Source organism: Hippoglossus stenolepis, chromosome 10 (assembly GCF_022539355.2).
Source record: "Hippoglossus stenolepis isolate QCI-W04-F060 chromosome 10, HSTE1.2, whole genome shotgun sequence".
Lineage (NCBI taxonomy): Eukaryota > Metazoa > Chordata > Actinopteri > Pleuronectiformes > Pleuronectidae > Hippoglossus > Hippoglossus stenolepis.
The window spans coordinates 4,464,318-4,489,507 of NC_061492.1; the positions used below are offsets into that span (position 1 = coordinate 4,464,318).

The 25,190-nt window shown below is 44.2% G+C and overlaps 1 protein-coding gene across 1 annotated transcript; it reads right to left on the reverse strand.

Moving 5' to 3' along the window:
- Nucleotides 1-55: 55 nt before the first annotated feature.
- Nucleotides 56-24,749, reverse strand: zfyve26 (zinc finger, FYVE domain containing 26). Its single transcript, XM_035168932.2, has 43 exons — nucleotides 24,620-24,749; nucleotides 23,789-24,046; nucleotides 23,632-23,707; nucleotides 23,386-23,472; nucleotides 23,061-23,210; nucleotides 22,174-22,504; nucleotides 21,050-21,174; nucleotides 20,682-20,846; nucleotides 20,159-20,247; nucleotides 19,907-20,058; nucleotides 19,573-19,788; nucleotides 18,639-19,226; nucleotides 18,393-18,557; nucleotides 18,087-18,238; nucleotides 17,639-17,882; nucleotides 16,772-17,035; nucleotides 16,492-16,611; nucleotides 16,096-16,266; nucleotides 15,736-15,969; nucleotides 15,423-15,528; nucleotides 14,217-15,073; nucleotides 13,676-13,875; nucleotides 13,115-13,219; nucleotides 12,873-12,995; nucleotides 12,286-12,462; nucleotides 11,518-11,767; nucleotides 11,157-11,255; nucleotides 10,641-10,828; nucleotides 10,182-10,318; nucleotides 9,764-9,792; nucleotides 9,482-9,618; nucleotides 8,955-9,175; nucleotides 8,349-8,496; nucleotides 7,916-8,125; nucleotides 7,023-7,238; nucleotides 6,275-6,472; nucleotides 5,858-5,938; nucleotides 5,633-5,760; nucleotides 5,314-5,488; nucleotides 3,637-3,696; nucleotides 3,258-3,440; nucleotides 3,075-3,125; nucleotides 56-2,955 (listed from the first exon to the last, which is right to left on the reverse strand). The coding sequence occupies exons 2-43, from the start codon at nucleotides 23,971-23,973 to the stop codon at nucleotides 2,743-2,745; spliced, it is 7,806 nt and encodes a 2,601-aa protein (XP_035024823.2). The 5' UTR covers nucleotides 23,974-24,046; nucleotides 24,620-24,749; the 3' UTR covers nucleotides 56-2,742.
- Between the last annotated feature and the right edge of the window lie 441 nt (nucleotides 24,750-25,190).

The following is a 25,190-nucleotide window of genomic DNA, read 5'->3' on the forward strand; positions in this document are numbered from 1 at the left end:
CAAATGATTTACTTTTCTTTAAATTTTAAGAAGCCAGGAAGCATCACGCTCATAGTTTTTATTACATGTCTTTTTATTGTTTCATTTTTTTATATTTTACAATGGATGGCAAAATCCAGTACATTTCAAAATCACGACTTCCTGCATCAGTGAAGCAGTTACTTTATTCAGTATTTTGATTTTTTCCCCCAAAAGAAGTTCATTTTTTTTTTAAAACTCACTAATATAAAGTGCGGCAGTGATGAGACAACAGTCGAAGTGCAAGAATGTCGTACGCGTACATCTCAAAAAGTCTGAACTGGTTTCTTTCTACCTCTCGCCCAGCATCACTCGCCATCACAGGGAGAGCTGTGGGCGTCAGTCTTCAGACCAGTGCAGCACAGGGACTGGAGGCAGAGAGAGAGAGAACCCAGTATCTCCTCTGAAATGAAGGCGTACTTCCTGACCGTGAGATCAGAACAGCTCGGAAATAAACATTCTCAACAAGGCAGCTTCAGCGATATGGGTGATTGTCGTGTGAGTGAATTAAAAGACAAGATTCATGGCGTCACTACGTTTGCACTAAACTTTCCCGTTTCAAGGTTTTGTGGAAAAACAGGAGAAACAACAAAACACATCAACAGACATCACGTGAGCACGGTTAGATCCCTTTTTTAGCAACGTTATACGACTCATTATCTGTGTAAGTTAATTATTACGACTTGTGTTTCCCATGAGAACAAAGCCCAAATTTAAAATGAGCAACAACTCTGAGTAATCACAACCAAAACACACGATGACACAAGAGGAGACGTACAAACCATCCATCCAGAGACGGGACGAATCACGACAGAGTTGATTCTATGGATGATGAATTAAACCTGATCTATAAATCGGTCCCTTTGTGTATCCAACCTAAAACTCTTTAGATGCCCTTAAATACTGTTTGACTTCCCTTGTTAAAAGGGAACGTTTGCTGAAAGCTGGACAGAAAAGGTGCTGTACAATGTAAAACAGGTAAACGGCCTCATCAGGATTACAAAAAACAGGACTTCATTTTTCACATGTACCGTTCTTGGCAGATTACACTTTCTTTTTTAACGCCTGAATAAAAAAAAACCATAAGCAACCACAGACGCAACGAGGAAATAGAAATGAGGAGAAGAAAGACCTTCACGTAACAAGAGGCTTTCCAGTCAGTCCAGTACATTTTCCCTTTCGATTGAGGTAGGAGACGAACCTTTGTCAAATACTGCCTCACAGCAAAGATATGCTTGTGTTGTGTAACTGGGTCTGTTGTGACTCCACTGCAGTGACACCGTTCCCTCTCAAGTTCACTACAAATGAGAGATAACAGCTAAATATTTCAAGAATGTAAATAAAGCACGTTGGTGATTCGTTCGCGTTACAGACGGACAAACAGAGACGGTGATCATCAGGGTTTCTAGACGCTGAAACAGTGAAATCGGTGTTACACTGCCCTCAATGGATCACATTTTTTCTGTCTGTTTCATCTCTGAGTCACAGGCTCTGACTTGGTAGCAGTGACGGGTGTGGACAGAGGTGTGGCAGCTTAACAGAGACCTACCAGGGTCATTGAGTTCACCTGTACATGAGCGTGAAGCTCAGGCTGCAGTTTTCTGTCTAAACCCGACCGAGCCTGAGAGAAAGAGGCCGACCCGAACCAGACATTGTGTTTTTTGTGCCCAAACCCAAGCTCCATGTTTCCCCCAATGACCTGAACATCATTTTTAAACATTTCTGTTTGAACCCCAGCGCGATTCATCGGGTGTCGACAAGTCCTGACTGGTCCTGAGGGCTCGAGTCAGGAATCCACACACACACTATACATCACTGCAGCGAGGTCAGACTTAAATCCACTGGAGGTCAGAAAAACAGATTTTAAATTAATTGACAATTTTGTAAAATGTTAGCATAGACACCAAATCCATTCATTCTTACTCCAGTACCTCATTCTAGCTCCAACCTACAGTCCACATATTACAAAATATTAAAAACTGTCTCACTTTGGTTAATAGTGATCGAATTTTACACACCAGAGTCTGATGTTGCTGTATGAAGGCGGTTGTGTCTCCACTGGAAGCTGCGTAAAATCAGATAAATCACCTTAACTAATGTCATTTGAGTCACATCAGCTGGGGAAGCGGTGCGGAAGAAGGCCACTCCTCATCTGAGGCCAGCAACCAGGGCAGAATTATCCTCCGTTACCATAACAAACAAACATCCGCCTGAACTGTCGACAGTCAAGTTGCATAATGGGCAAAGCAGGAGCCTGGTTTTGACAAGAAGAAGAAGGAGATATTTCTGGTTCTGCTACATCGATTCTAAAGCATTTCTACAAACTGTCCGTCAGGAGTCGGAGGGCGTTATTTGAGTGCGATGATCAAACAGAGGAAAACTCTCAATGCTTGGTTAGATCCTAGCTACACACTTTATGCTGGTGTTGAGGCATCTGGAGACAAAGACCAAGTGGGAGAGGTTCTACGATCTCGTCACAGAACAGAGGATCTCTCAAAAAATGGTTCAATCTTGAATTTTCTGATGTTTTAATAAACTAGTGGATTGAAAGTGCTCTGTTTCAATCATGATCCACTATAATCTGCGTCAGATATGAGATGCAGTCATATTGATCTCCAAGCTGATCACTCAGCCACACATCTATAGACCTGTGTGACACCAGAAACCCTGAATCCTCTCGTTTGTGCTCCGTTTTTGTGCTCGGTGTGATCCCTCGTCGTACCGTTACCTGGCCGTGGGCCGGCCCGGGCGCTGCTGAGACGACTTGTTGTGATGTTCAGACAGCCACTGGCGACAGATGTTCTGCATCACTGAGTCCTGCGCTCCCTCGGCCGCCTGAAGGACGTCCTGGACCAGCGGGCCCGCACGGCTCGCCTCCAGCTTGACGGCGAGCAGGTACGCTGGCCGCAGTTTACCGCACAGCAGGTAAGCTTTGATCTGCAGACACACAGGAGATGTGAAGAGAATTTCATATTTTTCTCCAGCAGGACGATTGTAAAACCAAATATTCCCGCTGAAAGACGGAGGAGAAAAGAACATGATCAGCTTCACACTACCTTGCTCTCTGTGCTCTTGGTCTCTAGAATGAGACTTTCCAGTTCCCTCGCCTAGATCAGAAAAAGGACAACAAACGTCTCTGTGACCAAAAAAACTACACGGAGCCAAGTCATGGTCAAACTTTGTTGACATAATAAACTCTCGTCGGTATCTAACGTTCTCAAAGGGCCTCGGCCACTCACATCAGACGGCCCCTTATCTGCGATGGAGACACAGCTGAGGATGAGGGCGTCGCAGTCGTTTTTGGTGGCAGTGCCTGATTCGCTGACACACTTGAACAGCTGCCGCACGGCTCCATACTGCCGCTGCCTGACGAGCCTCTGACCGGCACGCATGTAGACGGCCTGCGCCTCCAGCTGGAAGTCCTGAGGGAGGAAGAAACAGGGAAATGTAAAACTCTGACAAGGAACACTCATATCCTGACCCATTACTCATGTATTTATTTGGCATGAGTAAGTAAACAGTATTCAAGGTCACAGTCAGTCGCTTTTATTGTCTCCCTTGGATGAAATAAATCCTGTTTGAAAAGAAGAACCAATACTGACTCATGTAGGAACGTACCTGTATGACTCTGTAAGCGATGCCAAACCCCTCTTCTATGTTTTTTCCTCCGAGCATGACCTGCAATTAAAGGCATATTACTGGATTTTACACAAAACGTTTCATGTTTCCGAAATATAGAAAAAAACAGGTATTTGATATTTTTTGATACTTTAAAGCAGGGGTATTCAACTAAAATTTAAAGAGGCCCAGTTAGAGAAAATTTCTTGAAGCAAAGGTCCGGATGATCATAATGTCTAACTATTTAGTGTGATATATATTTAAGTAGCCTAGTAGTTGTATCAACATCTGCATGTACTAAATACCTGACTGTCAAATCAAATGAATTCAGTACGATTGAAAAACGTTGACAATATTTATTGTCACGTAACAAAGAACTGAACATATATGTATGATTGCAGATATGTATAATGTTCTCTCATAAACTAAATAAAAGTAGGGCTGCATTTCAAAATAAGAGAAAATAAATAAAATGTGAAAATTGTGCATGTTCAAATAAAGGGCTTAACTTCAGAAAAATAAAATAAAGGGAGCAAAAGCTTGAATTTCCCTTTTTCTGTTTCACATCTTGACTCAAAAGTCTCAACCAATTTTACAGATAATAAATCTCAACACATCTCAACAATTGAAGTTTTACAATCACTTTCTTCCCCTCTTATATCCCACTCCCCCACTTTGTTCATCTGTTTCTCTCCCTTTCTCCGTCTCACTCCTGTTTCTCCACTTTCTCCGTCTCACTCCTGTTTCTCAACTTTCTCCGTCTCACTCCTGTTCCTCAACTTTCTCCGTCTCACTCCTGTTTCTCTCCCTTTCTCCGTCTCTTTCTCCATCTCCTCCTGTTTCTCAACTTTCTCCGCTCCCTTTTACTTTCTCGTCTCACTCCTGTTTCTCTCCCTTTCTCCGGCTCACCTCTGTTTCTCCCTTTCTCCATCTCACTCCTGTTTCTCCCCTTTCTCCATCTCACTCCTGTTTCTCTCCCTTTCTCCATCTCACTCCTGTTCCTCACTTTCTCCGTCTCACTCTTTCCCTTTCTCACCTCTGTTTCTCTCCCTTTCTCCGTCTCACTCCTCTGTTTCTCTCCCTTTCTCCGTCTCACTCCTCTGTATCTCTCCCTTTGTTTTCTCTACCTGTATCTCTATCTGTCTTTTTCTTTCTACCGTCTTCTCATGTGTAACTTGCCTCTAACTCTCTCATCTGTCTGCACTGTAGAGTCGCAATGTTTACCGCCTGGAATGCACAGACTTGATTGGCTGAGTGGTATCACGTGGGATGGCTTAACTCGCATGCAATTGGTCTGTGCGTTTCCTCATCCGCTAAACCACTACCGTAAAGACTACAAAAGCTGCGCCGGTTACAAATAGAAGCGGCCCGTCAGGTTTTAAATCATAACCTTCTGTTTTGGCTGTAGGTCCGGGTCCGTACGGGACGGCTTCTGGGTCCGGACCCGGACCGCGGTCCGCCTGTTAGTGACCTCTGCTTTAAAGCCTTAAAATGTAAAAAGTAAAGTAAAACTGACCTTTCTCTGTCACACACATCTTCTATCAACACTCATGAATTCATTCATCTCTAACTCAGGGTTTTATCCCAAGAATAAAGTCAGTCAGTATTTTAAAACCACCTTGATCTAATGGGGCTTTTGATTGTGGAGTACTGGGATGATCCCGGGTGAAACCTCACCTTACAGGCGACCTCAACCTTCATCGGACTCCCTCCGAACAGTGTGGGTGGTGAACTGGATGCAGAGGACTTGGAGGAAGGTGTGCTGGTCTGTGGCGTCTTGGAGGAAGCAGCATTCTCACAGCGATGGAGGAACCGGGTCACTTCCAGCTGGAGCTCAATCGTGTTCATGTGCCTGAGAGACAGCAGAGGTCCACACATAAGAGTCTACTTGACAGGAAGCAAACACGTTAATATTACTTTCCTTTCTCCGATAAATATGCAAAAGTACGGATCTATTTAAATCCTGTGACACTGGAATAAAGATATATGAAGTAACCTGGAGACGTCACTGGACGACATCATCTTCCTAAACGAGTTGACCTGAGATTTTCTCCTCCCGGCGCCCCGCCCTTGCAGCTCCTGAAGATACGCCCTCAGGTGCTCTTTGGCTCGGACCAGCCAGCGCTGTGAAAGATCAAAGGCAGACACACGTCTTCAAACAAGCAGGAAACAGTCGTTAAAAACTTTGCCGACTGCATAGCTGTGGAAAAAAGACACATACCTGCTGTTCTCCCAGCTGAAGGTACGAACTGGCTCCATGAGTGAAGAATCGGATACAGGTCATGGCTGCACGTACATGATCCTGTCCAGGTACAGAATATTTGAAGTATTACTAAAAAGGTACGATTTCATTATCTGTCAGGAATTGAACACTATCTGATGCTTTTACTATATCATTTAATATAAGGTGCATATCTTAACCATTCAGCCACTAAGACATTTGAGAGCCTGCCTGTCTGGGAGAAAAGAGCTGACACTAATTTGAGGTTTGAAGATTATTGAATTGGCTGAGGGACAAACATTTAGTTGCATCTTTCCCACTCTGCTCTCTCATCAGTCTTTCTTTGTACTTTCAAATGCTACTTAAAGTCTAAAGTGATAAAAAACAAATGTGAAAAAACATGAAAAGACTCTTAACCATCATGAACTGTTGGAGCTGGTAGAGAGTATTGAAGTATCCTCGCCGCTGCAGGAACTGGCAGGAGGCGATGAGGTAGCGGCTGCACGTATCCAGGCCTGGGTCCAGTTTTTCCAGTATCCCCTGCAGGGCGCCAAGACGCCCTCGCTCCAGGCTGGGCTGCAACACACCGTCTAGAAACACCTCCTCTGGGCACTCCTGAGCCATGATGAAGCAGGAAAACACAAGTCAGCTTCTTTTCGTGGGAAAATGTGTCACGTAACTGCATTTTTAGATCCATTCAAAACAAACTGGGGCAAATAAACAGACATGCAAAGGGAACATGCAAACACGCAGGGCAGAACTTTTCTGGCAGTAAAAGTATTTAAACAAACACCGTCGACATGTGATTATAACTCATGACCTCGCCATCAGAAACTCGCCGAACGCTACACCCTAGATATTTCTGCAAGCATTCTCTCATCATGAATGCTCCCATTTTTAGCTCTGGTAAACCAATCATTGCTGACTGACGTAATATGCATTGCTACCAGTTCAACAACACAGGATTGTTGCCACGGATGCCAGATTTAAATCTCGGGTATATTAATATATATATATATATAAATATATATATAGATTGACCTGATGTTGATAGTATTAATCAAACTCTAGCTTTAATACACCTTGTAAAGTACGGGAAATCTGAGCTCTAAGCAACAACGGGGAGTCAAATCAAATCAGACATACCCAGAGATCAATGTCTTACCTTGTTGAGCAGGTACGTCAGGGCCTCGGTCATGGAGTCATGCCGCACCCAGAAGCTGATGAGTGCCAGGTGAGTGCCATATGTGTTCAGGTAGTACAGACACTCCTGGTTGAGGTCGCCGCTCTGCGTTGGTCCCTCTGGTCGCTCGACAGGACACGCGTCGCTCAGCGCGTCCTCCAGCTCCCGCAGCGATGCCAAGATGTCCTCGCCAGAAGACTGACGCAGAGACAAACAGAAGACGAAAAGGATTGTGAAATTATGCTCTGATGGATATGTTGTTTAACATCACACATCATGAAGAATACTGTAGTGCTGCTTTTATTCAAAGTTCCTAATGGGGTCAGACACATTTGTTTGTGTCACTGACCACAAACAAATGCAGAGCCAAACAAACTGAGCAAAGCCCCGACATGAATCCAGGTCAACACACACCACAGATAATTTAATATCTTCTCCACATCGAGGGGAAGATATTAAATTACAGCATCTGTCCCCTGGCACGGGACGATACGTGTGAGATTCCTACGGTTTCATGTACCAGGGGGAAGGAGGGTGGTGTAGCTGTGCACATTCTGTGTGACTGGTCCAGACTGTGACTCAACCGGACCACGAAGTGTCATCATAAAATTACAGAGCTAGAAAAATATGATAAATAGTCACCGATATTTTATGTTTATATATTTTAGATTAGATTTTTTTTGTCATTTATTTTGCCCTTATGTTTTTTTCCTTTTGTCAATTTGAAAATCTTACACTATGCATATACATAAAAGTTCCAATTGTTGTGCTGTACTTGTGGCCAGTCATTGTGGTAACCATGGCTCATCGACCTCAGCCTGACACAGTGGCAGTAGCATTTAGGTAACAACACCACAGTGACGGCATCATCCTACCGTGGCCACAGTGGGTCGTACGATGGTCTCCAGGTGCTGGACGATCTCCTGCAGCAGTAAAGGACCCAGGCTCAGCTGGTTTCTGTCCACTGGAGCTTTCAGGCAGCGGGAAAACTTCTCCCTCGCCCCTGAGAGGTTCCCTGCCTTCAGAGAGGCCATCCCCCACGCCTGCCACATGCCACCAGGGTCCAGGCCGCTCTTGGTAGACACCTAGCAGCCAAACACCCAGGAAAATGAAAAGCAGCCGTGAAGTTGAGTTTTCTGAGATATAACATTTATCTAATTTAGGTTTGGTGGATTAATAAACTGCCTGACAAGAGCTTTTCTGCAGTTGGACAGTAGTAACTGTTTATTAGAGCAAAATTCTGTGCAGGGTCCCAGACAAATACATGTGATACAATGAATAATATGTATAAAGCACCATGAGCCTCACCTCCACTGCTAGCTGGTAGTGCTCGGCCTCCAGCAGCTGATTACGAAGACGCGTGACAGCAGACGTCTCCAGAATGTCGTCCAGAGAAGGAATGTATTTGTAATTTGCCGCCACGAGAATCTTAAGCACGTCGACTTTACTGATGTAACTGTGGAAACAACAGTGAGTGAGACAAACAGAAGTGACAGTGACACGCAGGACACTGAGAGTTCAGATCTATTGGAGGGGATTTAAACTTCTACTTCCTGTAAATGTCCTAATCTCGTCACCCAGAGTCACATGAAGAGACATCCTCAGCTGCAATAATCTTTTTTTTTAGAAAAACCAAAAGAGGAAACATTCTCCCAATTCAAACTCAGTGAACCCTCCAACTCAGTTGAAAGCTGCTGTTTTCAGAATAAAAGTTGTGTAGCGTTGCTTTAAGAACTTTATAAGGTGATAATATTTCAGTGATTATGTCCGTCAGTGGAATTTATTGTTATTCTGCCTGCTCATGGCTAAAAAAAAAAAACTCATGCACTCATGTTGCTCAAGACTGTAAAGTTCTGTGGTCCCTCTCTCTCCTGCTGGTGTATATGCTGTGTTTCACCTCACGCTACATCTCACCTGTCACACAAGGCCAGATCCTGGCTGCGGCCGACCTTGACGAACATCAGCTTGGCGCTGAAGAGCAGCTGCCGCATGATGTCGGTGAGGAGGCAGGCGTCCACCTCCGGGTTGGTCAGCTTGCAGGACAGAGAGCGGCAGTGGACGATGAGCTGGTGGCCACACGCTGTTTGGTCACTGTGCAGAGACAATATGGCCACGCAGAGGTATGCACTGGGAGCCTAGAGGGGTGTGGCAAAAGAACATGGTTAATCATCATGTATCCTCTGGGCAAATTCCACAAGAGGCCGACTGGCTTTTAAAGATGCTGGAAATATGCAGATAAACAACCTTAACCTTTATGCTTGTTGCAACAAACTCAGTGATAAATTGACAGTTTAAGACAAGAACAACAAGAGAGATGTGAAAACGAGTCTTTGAGATCTTTCAGCTTCTGTTGCTCTCAATGCAAACAAGCAGAAAACGACGAATGTGTAAACAGCTCAGTCTTATTCACCCTGTGTGGTGCTAAATGTTCGAATCCAGACCTGTTCGTAGTAGAACTCGCTCCGCAGCAGCTGGTTCTCTGCAGAGTTTGTGCTGAGTTGGATCTGTTGCTGGATCACTTCAGGCAGATGCATCATCCCATCTAAGGCTTCCTCTGTCACCACGAGGCTACCAGCCACTGCACAGCCAACACAACAGGAGTTCAACATCAATGTTTTCATATATAATATACACTTTATAAAAGAATTCTACATCCTGTTACATGGAAAATACTGTTTTCTTTCTCTAGTACAGCAAAGAGGAAGTTGATGTTGTACTCGTACCTTCAGCTTGTTCCAGCTCATCGTCAGAACTGCAATTGAAAAAAAAAAAAATTCAAATCACGAGCACATTTCTGTTTAAAACATGAATCCAGACCTGTAATCGCAGTGTTAAGGTACAAAGTTCACAATTTTGTGGTAAAATCCCATGATTTTCTATAATAAGGAACAACTCCTCATGTGTTTGAACGTGGTGTAACTCGTTTATTCCAGTCCATTGCATAAGCAGCATCTCGCTGTCAAATGCTCTGAAGGTAAAAGATATGTTTTAAATTAAACTATATTCTATTTGCATTTTGTTTTTTCTCAATCACCAAAAAATATATATTATTCCATTAAAATTCTTTCAAGCTACAGGGAAACAGTTGTCAGAGTTCTGTCATTAACTGAACAGTGTAAAGTGATTTCTACAGGATCTTACTCTGGGTGAAAGTAGGTGTAACACTGGTCACAGACTCTGACTTCTTCTCCTGGACTTCCCTCTACCAGCATCTTACGCTCAGAACACGCGTGACAAACAAGTCGGCCACATCTCCGACAGTGATGCCGTCTGTTGAACTAAAGAGTGGGGGAGAAAAATTTAAAGACAACTATTACTAACAGAGAAAAGTTTAATGTTGGATCCTAGACTTTTAAAATCAGTCGCAATGTTACTTTCATTTTCTTTCTTGAACAAAAAGTTAAATAAACCTTTCATTCATTTTGCACACTAGCCTGAATAGGAAACAAATCTTGTTCATGGAAAAGGTTGTGTAATCAAATAAATTTTTTTATAATTACACAGGCATTATTTTCAAGACCGACCAAAACTACAAGTAGCAAGTATGTCTTTGTAATTTATGAGAACGCCAGTGAGCCTCACAGCGTTTGACCCACTCACCATGGTGAACCTCTCTCGGTGGCAGACCATGCACACATGCTGTTGGGTGTCAGGGACCCAGTCTCTACGGCCGGGGGGTTGATCCGGAGGCTGGAACTTGGCATGCGAGCGACGTTTCCTCCCTGCTGAGTTTCGATCCCTCTCCCTGTCCAAGCTGTTCGAGGAGGAGGTGCGTGTAGGAGTGCTGCCTGTGATGAAATATTAAGAACGCACTGTTTAAACTAGGAACCTAAATCAGCACAAGTGCAACTAACATTGATTTTACAGCAGATACATAAGAACTAGAAGATAACATTATCTGAATTGTTTACGATTTGGGGTTAATCTTCATATGTTCACTGTGCTTTGAGAGAATTTCAACTGTGAAAAAACAGACTCGTTAACTAACGTGTCCTTGAGGGTTAAGAGCATATCAACTCCAGCAGAGCTACTGTGGCTGTGACAGCACACAGCGACATTCCCTCGATAGTATCACATCATTATTTTATCGCTGTTAAACATGTGCAAATGTCTCACTTGTGGAAGGCGTTGGAGACTCGATTTGATTGGACGATAGGGAGCAGCTGTCCTGAGCAGGACACTGCATCAGCGAGTCCTGGAGGCTGATCACAGAGTCTGGAAAATTACATATATATCATTATAGCCATGTACATATATGTGAAACAGAAAAGCCAGCAATGTGAGAATAATTACTGAACTGAGCTTGAGAGCAGCATTCAGCATGTTTGAGTCAATATTTTCTACAAGATTCACTTTTTAGTTACAAAAATAAGCTTCAAAAACAGATTTTACTACAATAACAGTTTCGGTAATATTTAAATAAAAAGTATTGCGCTGTATCTGCACACGTCATTGCCACTGTGTGCTGTGCTCTGACCGGATCTGCTCCGCTCTCTGGGGGCACAGGAGAAGTCGAGGGCCTTGGAGGCGTAGTCCGCCAGGAGATGATCGATGTCTTCGGCACCAAAGCCGGCCTCCTGACCCACCAGGAGGCTCCGCAGGGTTCTCACTGCCATGTCGGCCCAGTCCACCTTCAGGTTCATCAGAAGCTGCTCCAGCATCAGCAGAGGCTCGGACAGCAGGGGGAAATAATCGTGCCTGGCTGCTGGGGGCAGAGTCAGTAGCACCTGGAGGAGGAAACACAGTCACTGACATCAACACAACATTACGATGTGAAGCAATTCAGCTGCTGTCAAAGGAAAATGCTCTTATGGTATAAAACATAATTTTCGTTAAAGCAGTCAAGTTTTACTGTGCACACATCATTTGGTTATAATAACATATTTACAGTTTCCAGCTCATAAACTTTTGAAACAAAAAGTATTTGTACATCAAGTTTAGTTATATTTAACATGCTCATTAAAAAAAATGGTGGGAAAACTATATCAAAGCAGAAATTAAGAATTAACGCTGAGTGTTATGTAATATATTATATAACGACTGGGGGTGATCTCTAATGAATGGAGTCAGACTTCCCAGAAGCATGAGCGTTTGGCTGTGTCATCGAGTTTCCAGAAAAACTTTATTGCCGAGGGAAATTCCAGTTACTGATAACACAACTAATGGGATGTATGAGCACAAACTACACTTCCTGTCCGTATCCTACAGGATAATTGGATCAGTGCACATCTTCACATTCACAAACCTTAGAGCCCAGATGAAGAGCGTGGATGTGTTGTCGTCGCGAGGGAGACACCTGCCTCTGAAAATGCAGGGTGAGATAGTCAGCCAGGAAGTGACAGGCAGCCAGGCCGGGGCAGCGGTCCAGAGCGTGCTCACAAATCTCCAGGCCGACCACGAAATCAGAGAGGCCCTCGAGTAACTGAAGAACAAAGGGATACAGACAAAAAAGAGTGAGAGGGGGGGAAACCAAGAAGAAATTAGGAGAACCATAGAAAAAACTGCAGGATTACTTTTGTTTATGTGACGAGTACTTTCCTAAAGTGTAGCGTATATGTAATTATGCATTATGATGCATGTAAACTCTATCAAAAGATTCTGCATGTGAATTTACAGAATCTGTTGGTGAGGGACAAGATTTGGGCAAAATATTGGCCGACGCCCCCAGAGGCTAATATGTCATCAGACAGTAGCCAATGGGCTCAAAGATTATGTTGTACTCGACAAGCTATATATTTGTACATGTATAAATGTATAGTCATTCCATTATAGGATTTTCCTCTGCATTTGGTACGAGTTTCCTGAAACACATGTACGACTGTGTACTTTTACCTGGAAAGCTTCGTCTGTCTGTCCCTTCTCCAGCAGATGAAGCAGATGCTCAGTCTTCAGCTGCAGCCTCAGCTGCTCGGACACAGGGTACAGCTCCACCCACTGTGCACACAGAGAAAACTCCTGCAAAATAATATTGTTATTATATAAATAAATATGTATTTTGGAGATTATAATACGTGTCAAATTGTGGTAAGTTTATTAGTTTATTAACTACACTGCTGCAGGTCTGTTGTACCTACCTTTGCCTTCAGCATCCGGGACAACATGGGCTCAGGGTTGGTCTTGGACTCATTCCTCAGCTCCTGCCACGTAGCCCAGGGCAACCGAGGCTGTAGATTCAACATCTGTGAGAAGAGAAGGAAGCACGGAAAGTTGGCACAATGGAAAGTCAAATTATATAACTGAGGCATTCAAGTTAAAACCACGCCAACATTGGCCTTGGTTACGGAAGACATGAAATGCACAAACTGCAAACTGAAGTCAAATTAAAACTATCCTCCGGCGCAAAAAAAAAAGAACTCAAGTTGACACTGAACAAGTAAAAGCATGAACTCAGAAATATGTAACTCAAGCTTAACACGAGCTTTCTCATCTTTTAGTTGAAGCTGTAACATTTCTATTTCTTGTGCTTTTCCTGACAAAAGATGCATGAGTATATTTGCTTTAGTGTGACATATTATGTACTGTATAGATCCTTTTCTGTCTCTGTCTCTCACAAACACACAACAGACCTGCCCGTCATTGTCAGTTTGGCCGTTTACAGCACAGGGAAGAATGTGTTTCTGTGATTAACACTGTACCAAGCGATAGATGTCCAGTTCTTTCTTCTTCCGCTCCAAGTCGGTTCTCAGCGAGGCCGCAGTGTTCAGGTCACTGAGGCAGAAGTCGAGCAGCTCCAGGCAGGACGACAGGGGCCACCGCTCCAGAGCCTGCAGGGCAACACGGGCTCGCAGGTTCGCGTCCTGCACGCGGAACAGCTGACCTGTGCCTTCAACTCCATCTGAACACAATCAGACCAACAAACATGTTTCATATTTGAAACAACTGCGACATTCACATTATATTATACTATATATTTTCGTATTTTCCTGTAATTGTGGTGTCATTCTGAAAAAGTGGTTTCGATCTCAAGATAACGATAAATTCAAGATCTAAAAGAAATTTATATGACAAACAAATATATCATCTATTTGTTTGATTGTTTGTTTTTAAACACAAATATAAAGCAGCCAATTCTAACGTGAGAACCTGAAATGTTGAGAAGAAAATGTTTCCTATTTTTTTCCAATATAAATAATCTATGATGAAGATTAATCAATACTTGATAACATTAAATGTTACCTTCCAAAGCAGCATAGGAAAGCAGCTGGTCTCTTAGCGCCCCCTCCTGGCTGCAGCCTTGCCCATACAGCTCCAGTAGGCTGAGAGCTCGGTCCAGGTCTTTGGAGGAAAGAGCTTTCTGGAAGGCCTCAGCTGCCACAGCCTGGGTAACTCCTTCCTGTGGCCCAGACAGCAGGAGAGTGACGAGAGGTTTCCCACAAATCACCGCCCCGAGTCCAGCGGAGCCTCCCTCTCCCTCAGTCAGCGGGGCGCCCAGCACTGGTTCAGCCAGGGAGTGAAGATAGGCCCAGAGAATAGGGAAATCTTTCAGGAGTGTATCCGCTTCTCGAGAAATCTGCTCACCGTCCAGGACAACCTCCTTACGTCCACTGCGGAAATATCCCGACCATCCGGAGGATTGTGCCTTAGCGTTTTCTCCTTTACATGCACTCAGACACGCCAGCGTGGCCAGTAAGGGGGAGCGAGACTTTAGGAAAGACAGGGCCGATGGTGTGAGGAGGAAAGAGTTTGACGAAGAAGAGGAGGAAGAGGAGGAGGAGGACTGAGAGGGAGGCGAGGTGGAGAGGTTGGTTGGTGTGTTGTCTTCCACTGAGGCCTCAGAGTCCGAGCTTGCATCTGACTGAGTGCCTGAAGGAGTTTCTGTGATTCCCAGAGTTGTCTTGTGCTCCTGAGCGTGCTGCTGGAGCAGGGCAGACAAGCTGCCAACGCTGAACACTCCATCATCTTTTCTGGTTTGATCAGGGTCTGTTTCAGCAGCTGGACAAGAGAACCACAAGGGCAAAGTCTCACAGCATCGCTGGACAATCACCTGCTGGACGCTCAGTCGCAGACCTTCCTGCTGCAGCAGGGACAGCACTCTGGAGAGAAACAGGAACAGGAAGTAGGTCAGAATCACTCAGTGGTTCATTAAGTGTCAAACTAAGACAAATGTTAAAGCTGGAAGATGCAATTTCTCCCATTTTGTGGCAGCTCCTCTATCCTGACTCTTGTTGGCCATAGACTAAGTCTATCACAGATGTATCATTACCTCTGTTCAGGAGGTTTTCATTGTAGGATTACACACAAACTACAGAACGGATTTTCTTAAGACTTGGTGGAAGGATGGGGAAAGGAACCATTACATTTTGGGATGGATTCGGCAAAAGAGGCAGATCCAGGAGTTCTTCCCCACTTTCTTTAACGCTGTGAGCAATTATCAGTGTGTACCTGTCAGGAGACACCTGTCTGTCAAAGAGCAGGTGGGAGAGGAGCTGAAATGGAGCTTGAAGCAACACGAGCAGTGGATTCCCAAGCTTCACTTCAACACTTTGGTCTGAGACAAAAAGCAGGAGAGAAAAATCAGAACAAAACCAGGTAAAAAAAGGAAAAGAGTCAATGAATGCCCTCATATAGTCACTAGGCAGAAAGTCTGTGAGTGTCAGGATGTTAACTGAGATGGTGACATTTTAAAAAGCTGTTGTTAGAAGTTGCTACTGGCAAATGCATAAGAAATTCTACTTTCTGTGACAAGTAATTTTACCTTCTGAAGCAAGGCTGCGCACCAGCACGGATGCTAACGTGTTGACGTAGTCAAGGAAACTGCGAACGTAATCAGGTCTGGCGAGGTCTCCATCCGGCTCGAAGGGGCAGAGCTGGTCCAGGGAGCGAAGCAGCTGTTTCATGTTGGTGCGGACAGGGTGAACGTCGAGCTCCGCCTGCTTCAGGCTGGCCTGCTCCACTAACAGAGCCAGAAGAGCGCTGCCCGCGCTGCCCTCTGTCATGAGAGGAGGCATCGGACAACACGAGACGTTCAGACTTTCTCAAAGAATATTTAAAACAATAAAGGTTGTAAAACTCTTCTGATATTCTTAAGTTGATCTGACGCGGTTGCTCTGCTGACCTGTATTATCTGTAGCAGTGCTCAGAATGTGCAGGGTGGTCTCCAAGCGTTGAGCCAGACTGAGTCGAGCAGAGATGCTCTCCTCGGTCAGGGTGGGGTTGCAACACAGGAGCACTTCCTGAATACAGCAGCCGAACGGGCTGGAAAACACTTGGTCCTCCATAACAGCTTCTATGAACAAGAGCGGATGAACGAGTGGATCAGTAACAACAGAACTCCACTGTAGATAGAGTCGATGTTAAATACCTGGTCAGGAGATTCATTTATTCCATAATTTGACCAGTAGAATAGACTTTATTCTAAATTTCTGTAACTTTAATCTGAATTGGAAATGTGTAAGTGGGTTATTAAAAATAAGAATTTCCTTGTTTCCCTAACGACATGGTTTACACTCACCTGTTTTGACGGAGCCCTTGTTTGTTGCAAAGTGACTGAGGATCTTGCTGATCTGTTGTAACACCATTGGAAATCCACAGATCCCCTGAGAATGAGGAACTTTGGGGTCAATTCTTACTCCTGGAGAGGAAAACAGGGATTAATGAAAAACTTAAAATTAATACCTGTGCAAAGCTGCTGATAAAACACATTAAATTGTAGCTGTTCTTGTTCCAATCACCATGTTGGAATAAATCAGCTCTGTAGCAATCACCATGACCCTAAAATTCAGTCGTCATACCTCGAGTCTCCAGGCTGTTGTTGAGCCGGCGCTCTGCTGTGTCCAGCAGCTGCCGGGACGTCTTCCAAAGCTGACAGTGGCAGCACGCCAGGTCGAAGGCCGCCATGGCTGCTGGGCTCAGCTCCTCCAGCAGCGTGGTGAGGAGGCCAGACGGGTCTGAGGAGCAGCAGCTCAGCCAGTACTCTTCCTCCAGGGATGGCATCGAGTGAGCGGGGGAACTAAGGAGACGGTCTGCTATGTCCGAGATGGAGTAGAAAGCCACACCTGCAGGGAAAGACAGAAAAACCCGGGGGTTCAACCATGATAACTCAGCAGGAAACAATCCTTATACTGTGCAATTTGAACCAATTATACAATAATATAATTATACAACTTAAATAATCATAATATTCTTTATACACTATAATAATTCCAGCATAACCACACACATTGATAATGATTTTCTGCTGCCAAAACACAGTTAATGTCATAATTTAGTCTCAACCTCGAGCGTTTTCTATTGTAGATACATTATTTTGTACAAATGTTCAATAAACGTATCAGGAAGTTTAAAAAAGGAGCTCAACCTCTTCTGGCTCAAACCACTTGCTCTCTTCACCCACATGTCTAATCCAGAACTTTCTACAACTCCTTTACATTTCATCTTGAGTATTCTTTAAAGAAAGTAAGATAATAATACTATAAAAGACAAACAAGCAGGTCCAACATGGTCCAAGCACACGAGAGCTGATTTGAGGCAACAAGACCAACACTGAACGAGGCCTCAACGGTTGGTTTAATATACATTTTATTTCTTAAATTCAAGGCAACATAGTTAGTTACTAGGTGAGATGAATGGCAGGGAAAAAGTCAAACAGAATATCGAACCTGCAGCAGCAGCACTTCCGATGGCCTGCAGCGTGGAGCGGCCGCTGCTGCCCAGCCGAGCCCTCCCTGTGCCGGACGCAGCCACTGACCCCAGCCCCTCTGAGGAGGAGGACGACGAAGACATAGGCTGGTTATCCATCTTCTGCTCCACCCGCTCCAACTCCACCAGAACTTCTTTGTAGCGCTCCATGAACACCAACTCGCCACAACAGGGAGACGCCCCCAGATCGAACACCAGAGACACCTGAAATGGAAAGAGTCAGTAAATCTGATTAACACAAAAATAAACAGCGATAAGTAAACTCACAAATTCTGTACATCTCCACAACTTAAAGCAAATAAACAATACTGGTATAACGTGAAGACAATAAAGTAGAACGGAGTAAATTATAATGCGTTTAGTCAATGTACCATGTTGAATAAAGGTTTATTATAAACATAATCAGACCTGATGAGCTTCCATGAAGTTTCCTCGGCGGATGCAGGACATGAGCAGAGACTCTGGAGGGGACAACATGGCAGGGACCAGCCAGCTGTGGGGACCTCCGCAAGGACAGACCTCCACTTCTACACAAGGTGTCACTGTCCCTCCTCCACCGTCTGACAAAGGGCAAAATGAACTCATCATCAACCCACAAATATAATACACATCTTCATAAGAGTTACTCTGGAGCCCCCTGAAGGACAAAAGGCCCAGATCGGAGTCATGAGGATGGGGCATGTACATTTCTAACAGACAGTGCTTATGGCTCACCTGATGCACTGGTGCTGACTTCTCCATTGTGTTTCTCTATGGAGGTTTGTCTCTCTGCTACGTGCCTCCCTGGTCTCTTCCTTCTCCTCAGACTGGAGCTCTTACTGCGTCCCAGAGAAGTCGCAGTATAGCCGACCGTCGACATGGGGAGGCGGCCCTCTGAGCCTGCAAGTGAATTCACCAACAAGTTGCAAAGAGATACACACAACGCAGAAGAAGTGTGAATCAAAAAACTTAAGGAAATACCATTTTCGCTGCCCTGGTTGCTGGTGATGATCTGCAGCCTCCACTGAGCCTCTGCAGTGCGTTTGGACAACCTCTGCAGACGAGCCCCGAATGTCTCCGGCGTCACCGAGCAGCCGAGGCTCTCCGCCGCCTCAGCCTCTCGAGGCAGGGCCCTTCCCCCCTCCTGCCCCTCCTGCTGACCCACCACGCACATGCCCTCCAGCCCTTCCTTCAGCAGCTTCAGGAAACCCTCCATGGCTGCAACATCCACCACAAAACCCCTGCAGCCCTGGACGAAGTGTCCCAGGTCCAGGTGACTAGGGTGGGATGATGTTGGGGAACTTGAACGCAGCTTCTGGCCCCTGCAGTGATCAGTCTCATCTGTCTGTGCTTTGGCTCCTAATTCTACATTAGTGTTTCTTGTGTCTGATGAACAGTCCTGATTGGCATTCAAACTGGTGTCTTTTGGAATCTGCTGCGTGAAGTCAGCGGTGGACAGGAAGAGGAGGGAGAAGATGTTCTCCAGGAGCTCCAGGCGGAACATGGCTGGAACGGCCTCCAGGTAGAGCTGACATTCTGTCAGGTAGTGCTGGAACTGCAGATGGAAACCTGGAAAATATCACATGTGATTAATGTTGTCTCCTGACACGTCTCAACCATGAATTTAGGCTTTTAATGAACGTTAGTGTAAGTTTACACACGTCTTGCTCATGTATTTTTTCTTCGTGTTTGCTTGGCATCATATTTTATTTGCAGATTTACTTGTTTGACTATTTCTGGCTTTCGTTTTTAGCAACAAATAATGTTTTTAATCGTATCTGCACAGCAAATTATCGTTATTTGGTTCTTTCTGATTATATACAAGGACATAAATGAGCCAAAATAAACTGCTTAGGTATTAAAAGGCATCAACATGTGACACCAAACTAAAACACAACAGACGGGAAAGACATACCCTCTGAGGAAGTTGAGGTTTGAGTTTGGTCTGTTTCTGCTTCAGTAGGCAGTTGCTGTTGCTGATGATGCATGGACTCACACTCGGAGCAGTTTGAGTACTTATGTGCATTTACGCAAAGAGCATAGATGGTGTACTTTATGACACAGAAGCCCTGAAACAGAACTATGTTCCTCTGTGCACCAGGGCTCAGAGTCCTGATGGCCTCAGAGTCGTCTGTGAGAAATAAGACAAACAGAAAGAACGACAGGCAGAGTAACGTCACCATGAAACATCAAATACACGATTGTTCAGGGAAATATTTCAGACTCAACAACAAGTGGGTGATGTAAACCTGGTCCTGGTGGATTTGGCAGCTGCTGCAGCAGATCCAGTATCCTGCGCTCCTCAAACTGAGGCAGAGGAGTCAGAGTATGCAGAATATAGAGAGCTGAGTGATTGTCCAGGGTGTGAAGCTGTGTCAGCAAGGCCTCCATGGAAATACCTCTGAATAGAAACAAAACAAGACACAAAGGAGCATCAGAATAGAGACTAAGATGGACTTCAATGTCAGTTAAATGTCACAAATGAACAAGCAGATTCTTACGGGTTGTTGTTTTTACACCATTCGAGTATTCCGAGCTGAGAGGACAGAAGGTTGGCAAATTCCTGCAGAACAGAGTCACTGGCTGGTGCCTAAAGTGTGAAGAAACAGTATCAGCACAATACGACATATTTATGTTGAAAATATTCATCAGAGTTTCTTCCAAATTACACTTTGATCCTGTACTTTGGTGGAAGGTTGAAGGAACGTGCACTGAAATGAAATTATGATTCAAACCAGATTTGTTTTTCTCTGGTATTTGGTTTCAGAAACAGGCCGTTACAAGGACATGTTGCAAAAAGAAACAATGTGAATGTATTTATTCATTTATTGTGTTTGTTTATAAATTTGTTTTTCCTCTGTTGGGTTGCTGGTGATAATGTCCTGTATGTATCAGTGTGATTCGGTAATGATTTGTGTAATTTGGATGTTGTGTGAATTGTGTTTAATCTGTTCTTTGGTGAGATGTGTTTAGAGGAGGAGGTGCACACACACGTGTGGAGAGCTGAAGGGTTTCAGTACCGACCTGCTCGCGGTGAAGGACACTGAGCAGCTTTTGGGCCGAGCTCAGGCTGCGACACTGAGTCCAGCCGAGCAGCAACAGCAGACGAGACAATGGCTGAAACTCCAGCTGCACTAATTCTCTCAGCTGAGAAAACTCCTCGTGTTTAACCAGGTCAAGTGCAGTAACCTACAGGAAGGAACCAATCTCATTACATTATTGAATTTCATCACATGCAGCTGCTAAACAACTTTACTGGAGCATTAGGTTACTGTACCAACAACAAAAACATGTTGAATTACAAAGCTACTGAGGGAGAGGACGGCCTGCACTTCATTACTTCTTATTCAAACTCAGTGCTGACTGTTTTCCGGTCGTCGCTCCTCACTTACCAAGACCTGCTCCAGGAAGTGCTTCCCGCTGCTAAGGCACTCAAAATAGATGGCCTTCCAAATGGATGGACGATCCTTGTGGCAACATAAACTGAGAGCCAGCTTCTCTGCTTCAGGGAGCTCCACTGTGAGGGGGATGCAAATAAAACCGACAGTGTAAGCACATCAAACAAAACTAAAATGTCCATAAAACATTCTGTATAATAAAAAAATTAAAAAACGATATATTCAGGGAATCTGCAGGTTTCAATGAGTTAGAGACTTTTTAGGACCAATGCATCACAAACTATACATGCCACATTTCTCTTAAAGCGGTTAAGACCTACCTAAACGTATTTAAGACCTAGTACTTGCTTAACGTATTAATTACTTTAAGGCCTTTAATTCAGATTATTACATTTTAGAGCCTACGGTAACCCTGCTATTACAAGGGAATCCTTTGCAGTTGCAGAGTAATTTAAAATGAATACATGAGTGAATTCAATAAGAATGGAAGTTTTCAGAAAGAAAAATACCATTGTTGCTTCTTTGAAAATCCAAATAAGACGTGGAAGTATAGGGGACATTTAAACAACATATATTATGAACAGTGTCATTCTTTTTTTACTTGATCTATCTGTGTCAATAGTTAAATATACCAGGGTGGACAAAACAAAAAATTCACCCATTCATCACCACTGGTGTTACGCGAAATCATAAAACAAATACTGTTTAAATGTGGTGTAAAAAAATGACATAATAATCAAAAGTCTGTGACTAAACAAGCTGTCACATGTTAAAAATGTCATTACAATGAGTCAACACTCTCAGAAGCAGAAGTGGGATCAAAAGAGGAAAGCGGTGACGCCGACAGTTTCCCTCCGACACTGTGAGTAATGATTAAGCCTCAATCTCAGACCCATAAATATCTCATCAGTATCGTTACTTTTAAAAATAAGCTCAGAGGAGGAACTGATTTCTGATTTATCACATATCCTACACGACTAAATCTGTGGCACGTAGCAAGAGAGCTATTAACATCACATCATGTCTAACATGTATCGAACCTCCACGACCACTTTAACAGAACCATCTCACTATTTAAATGCGTTTCTGACTTTCAGAGGTGAACCCACTCGGACTACCTTGTGTGTCGGGCGTGCTCCTCAGCAGATGATCCCTCTGCAGCCTCAGAGCAGTGGAGCAGTACAGAGAGACCAGAGCGTCGCACTGAGGCCGGAGCAGCGAGCTCAGGATCCTCTCCTCTTTCAGGGGTCCGTCTCTGGCTGCCCACAGCGCTTCACACAGAGCCTCAAACTGCCCAGCGCTCCGGCCAGAGCTCCACGGCATCACGGCCAACACTGCGTATATCTCCTCCACCCACTCCTCCACCTTCTTCTCTGGTTTTGCCAGTTTCTTCATCAGGTGTTGGATGAACGTGTGCTGCAGAGTGTGGTCCTCTGTGGGTGACTGGTCCTGCAGGAGATAACGAAAACAAAGGGAAGTGAAGCTGCAAGAGCATAAACAAGGAACAGCCAGTGTTTTAAAAACCTATTAATCATTTCAGTAATTTTACAAGTAATTATATATTTTGTCCATATATATCAAATATAAATTCTACTTTGTCCGTTGTTATATATTGAGCTTAGCCCTGGACGGGCCACCAGCGAATCACAGTGTCAACAAACATAGACAAACAACCAATCACACTCTGATTCACCCTCCGTTTAGTCTTTGGACTGTAGGATGATGCCAGAGAACCAGGAGAAAACCCACGTAGACACGAATAGAACATGCAAGCTCACAGAAAAGCCCCAAACAAGCTGGGATCTGAACCAGGAACCTACAGTCGCAACCACCTTTCCACCCAACCACTGAATATGCTTTAAAAACTCCAATTCCACCAGGTGTATTACAGTTTAGATTGTGATTTATGTGTTTTGCCTTGACTGACTTCTACGACCATCATCACTTAATATCTTCATGTGCGTTTATTTATTTTGTAGTGTTGATACTCAGGGTTTGACTCTACCTGTAAGAAATGTGCTAAAGACTGAGCCAGTCTGGGCTTCTTCTTCTCCAACAAGGTTCGGAGGCAGGACTCAACCGCAGCTTGTGTTGATCCCGAACCCTCTGCAGCCTTTTGGTCCGGCTGGCTGGTCAGGTAGGACTGATGCAACTCCTGCTGAAAGGAAATGTATCTCAGTATTCTGTCAACGAACAGGACAGTCACAACATGAAGTAAGGAAGAACAGATCCAGACAATCATTCTTGATCTGAGGAAATGTTTGTGTGCGTGGGTAAAAATGTTGTCATTATCATCTACAGTTATAAATGAAGACAAGAGCAAAAGTAACCTTGAGAACAGTCTCTGCTATGCCCTCTGAACCCAGTTCCTCCAGGAGCAGAAGAAACTCCAGCTCTCTTCTGATGTCGGGAGAAACCTGAAGTGAAGAGCAAGAAAGTGTTTTCACAGCAAGTCACACTCATGGTGATGTTTCAAATACCTTTTCACCCAAGTTCACAAACCAGTTAAAGACAATTTGACCTGAAAGTGTTAACAAACAAAGACGGTGTCAAATTCAAGTTCTTCATATCTTTACCTTCTCTTCTGTCCATTTCTCCAAAACCTGAAGCCAAAACCAAGCCAGTCTGTGTGGGCTGCCCACAGTCTCCCATCTACGAAATAAAAACACATCAGCTCATATTCTCGAATACAAGTCAAAACCTGGTGTCTCGTGAAACAGTTGTGCGACTCACTCTAACTTGTACGGGTGGCAGATGATAGCTTTGATAATGTCCTGCAGGTTTTCCGAGTGTGTTGACTGGACCAGCTGTGGCACACAGGCACTGGCCAGCTCCCACTCCCCGTGCTGCAGGCACCTCTTGAAATACTCAAACAGGTCCTGAAGCGAGGTCTCCGCCTCGCGGCTGAAAGGATACATGGCCACTTTGGTCACAACTGCAGGGACACGTTCACCAGCACGCAGCCAACCAACACGCGCCAGCTGTTTTCACCTGAAACAAAGAGATGAGGCGGTTTGACTTCATATAGTTTAAACATCAGGAATCACGTGTTAGTTGAAACAAACAGAATATGATGAAATATTTTTGAAATGAAATATATCGCTCATTACATCTCATTCTGGTCTTATGTTTGTTCTATATAAGGATATTTTTTAACCTATAAAGTGTGTCAACAAACAAACATATATTACATTTTATTTTATACATTTATAAACAACTGAGAACAAACAACAGCATTGATAAATGTTTATAAACAATTTGAACCAAACAACAGCAGAGATACATGTTTATAAACAACTAAGAACAAACAACATAAGTTACAAATGTTTATAAACAAACAACAGCAGTTTATAAACCGGTTTTTAAAACGTTAGAAATCATCTTCACCGTTTCTTCTCCTCTCAGATCTGACAGCCACCCTTGGTGTCAAGTTAGCATTAGCATTAGCTGCACTAGGGCTGACTTGTTGCAGCCGGTAACATGAAGCTAATTAAGCTAAGTTCCGCAGCACCCACACACTCTGCGCAGCGGGGAAACTACGAGCTGTTCTCCAACGGGACTTACTCATGTCTTCGTGTCGATCCCCGTCTGAAACCCGGTGGGGGGGCTGACGCGCACGTTTAGCCGCAGCTGTTCTCCGCTGGGCTGCTGCATCAGCTGTTATGCTAGGCGGCTAGCTGCGCGTTAGCCGGGGTCATGTGACATCGTCAGCTGCTCCTCCAGGGCGGCGCTGGTTGGTCAAAGGTTGGCACGAGGTGGGCGTTCCCGCACGCCAGGGAGCGTGTGGATGTTACCGCTGCTTCCGGACGCGTAAACTACTTTAAAAAATGATCAGGTCACATTTAAATTAATTTCCTGGTTGAGCAGAACAAATCAAAAGTGTTTCAGCCGGACACTGAATCAGGGGATTATTTAAATGATGAATTCAAGGGAAAATAAACAACTTGAAATATCAATATTGAGCAATTTTGTCACTCGTCAAATTGCAATGTTTCCGAATATAAATTAAAGAAGAGATTTTATTAGTTTTTAACTTATACTTCACACATGTGATTCAGTGTATGGATGCAAACTTATAACCAGTGAAAAGCAGTGAAGTTAGTTTCAGGTTGATCAGGTTTTCACTTAGGGACCA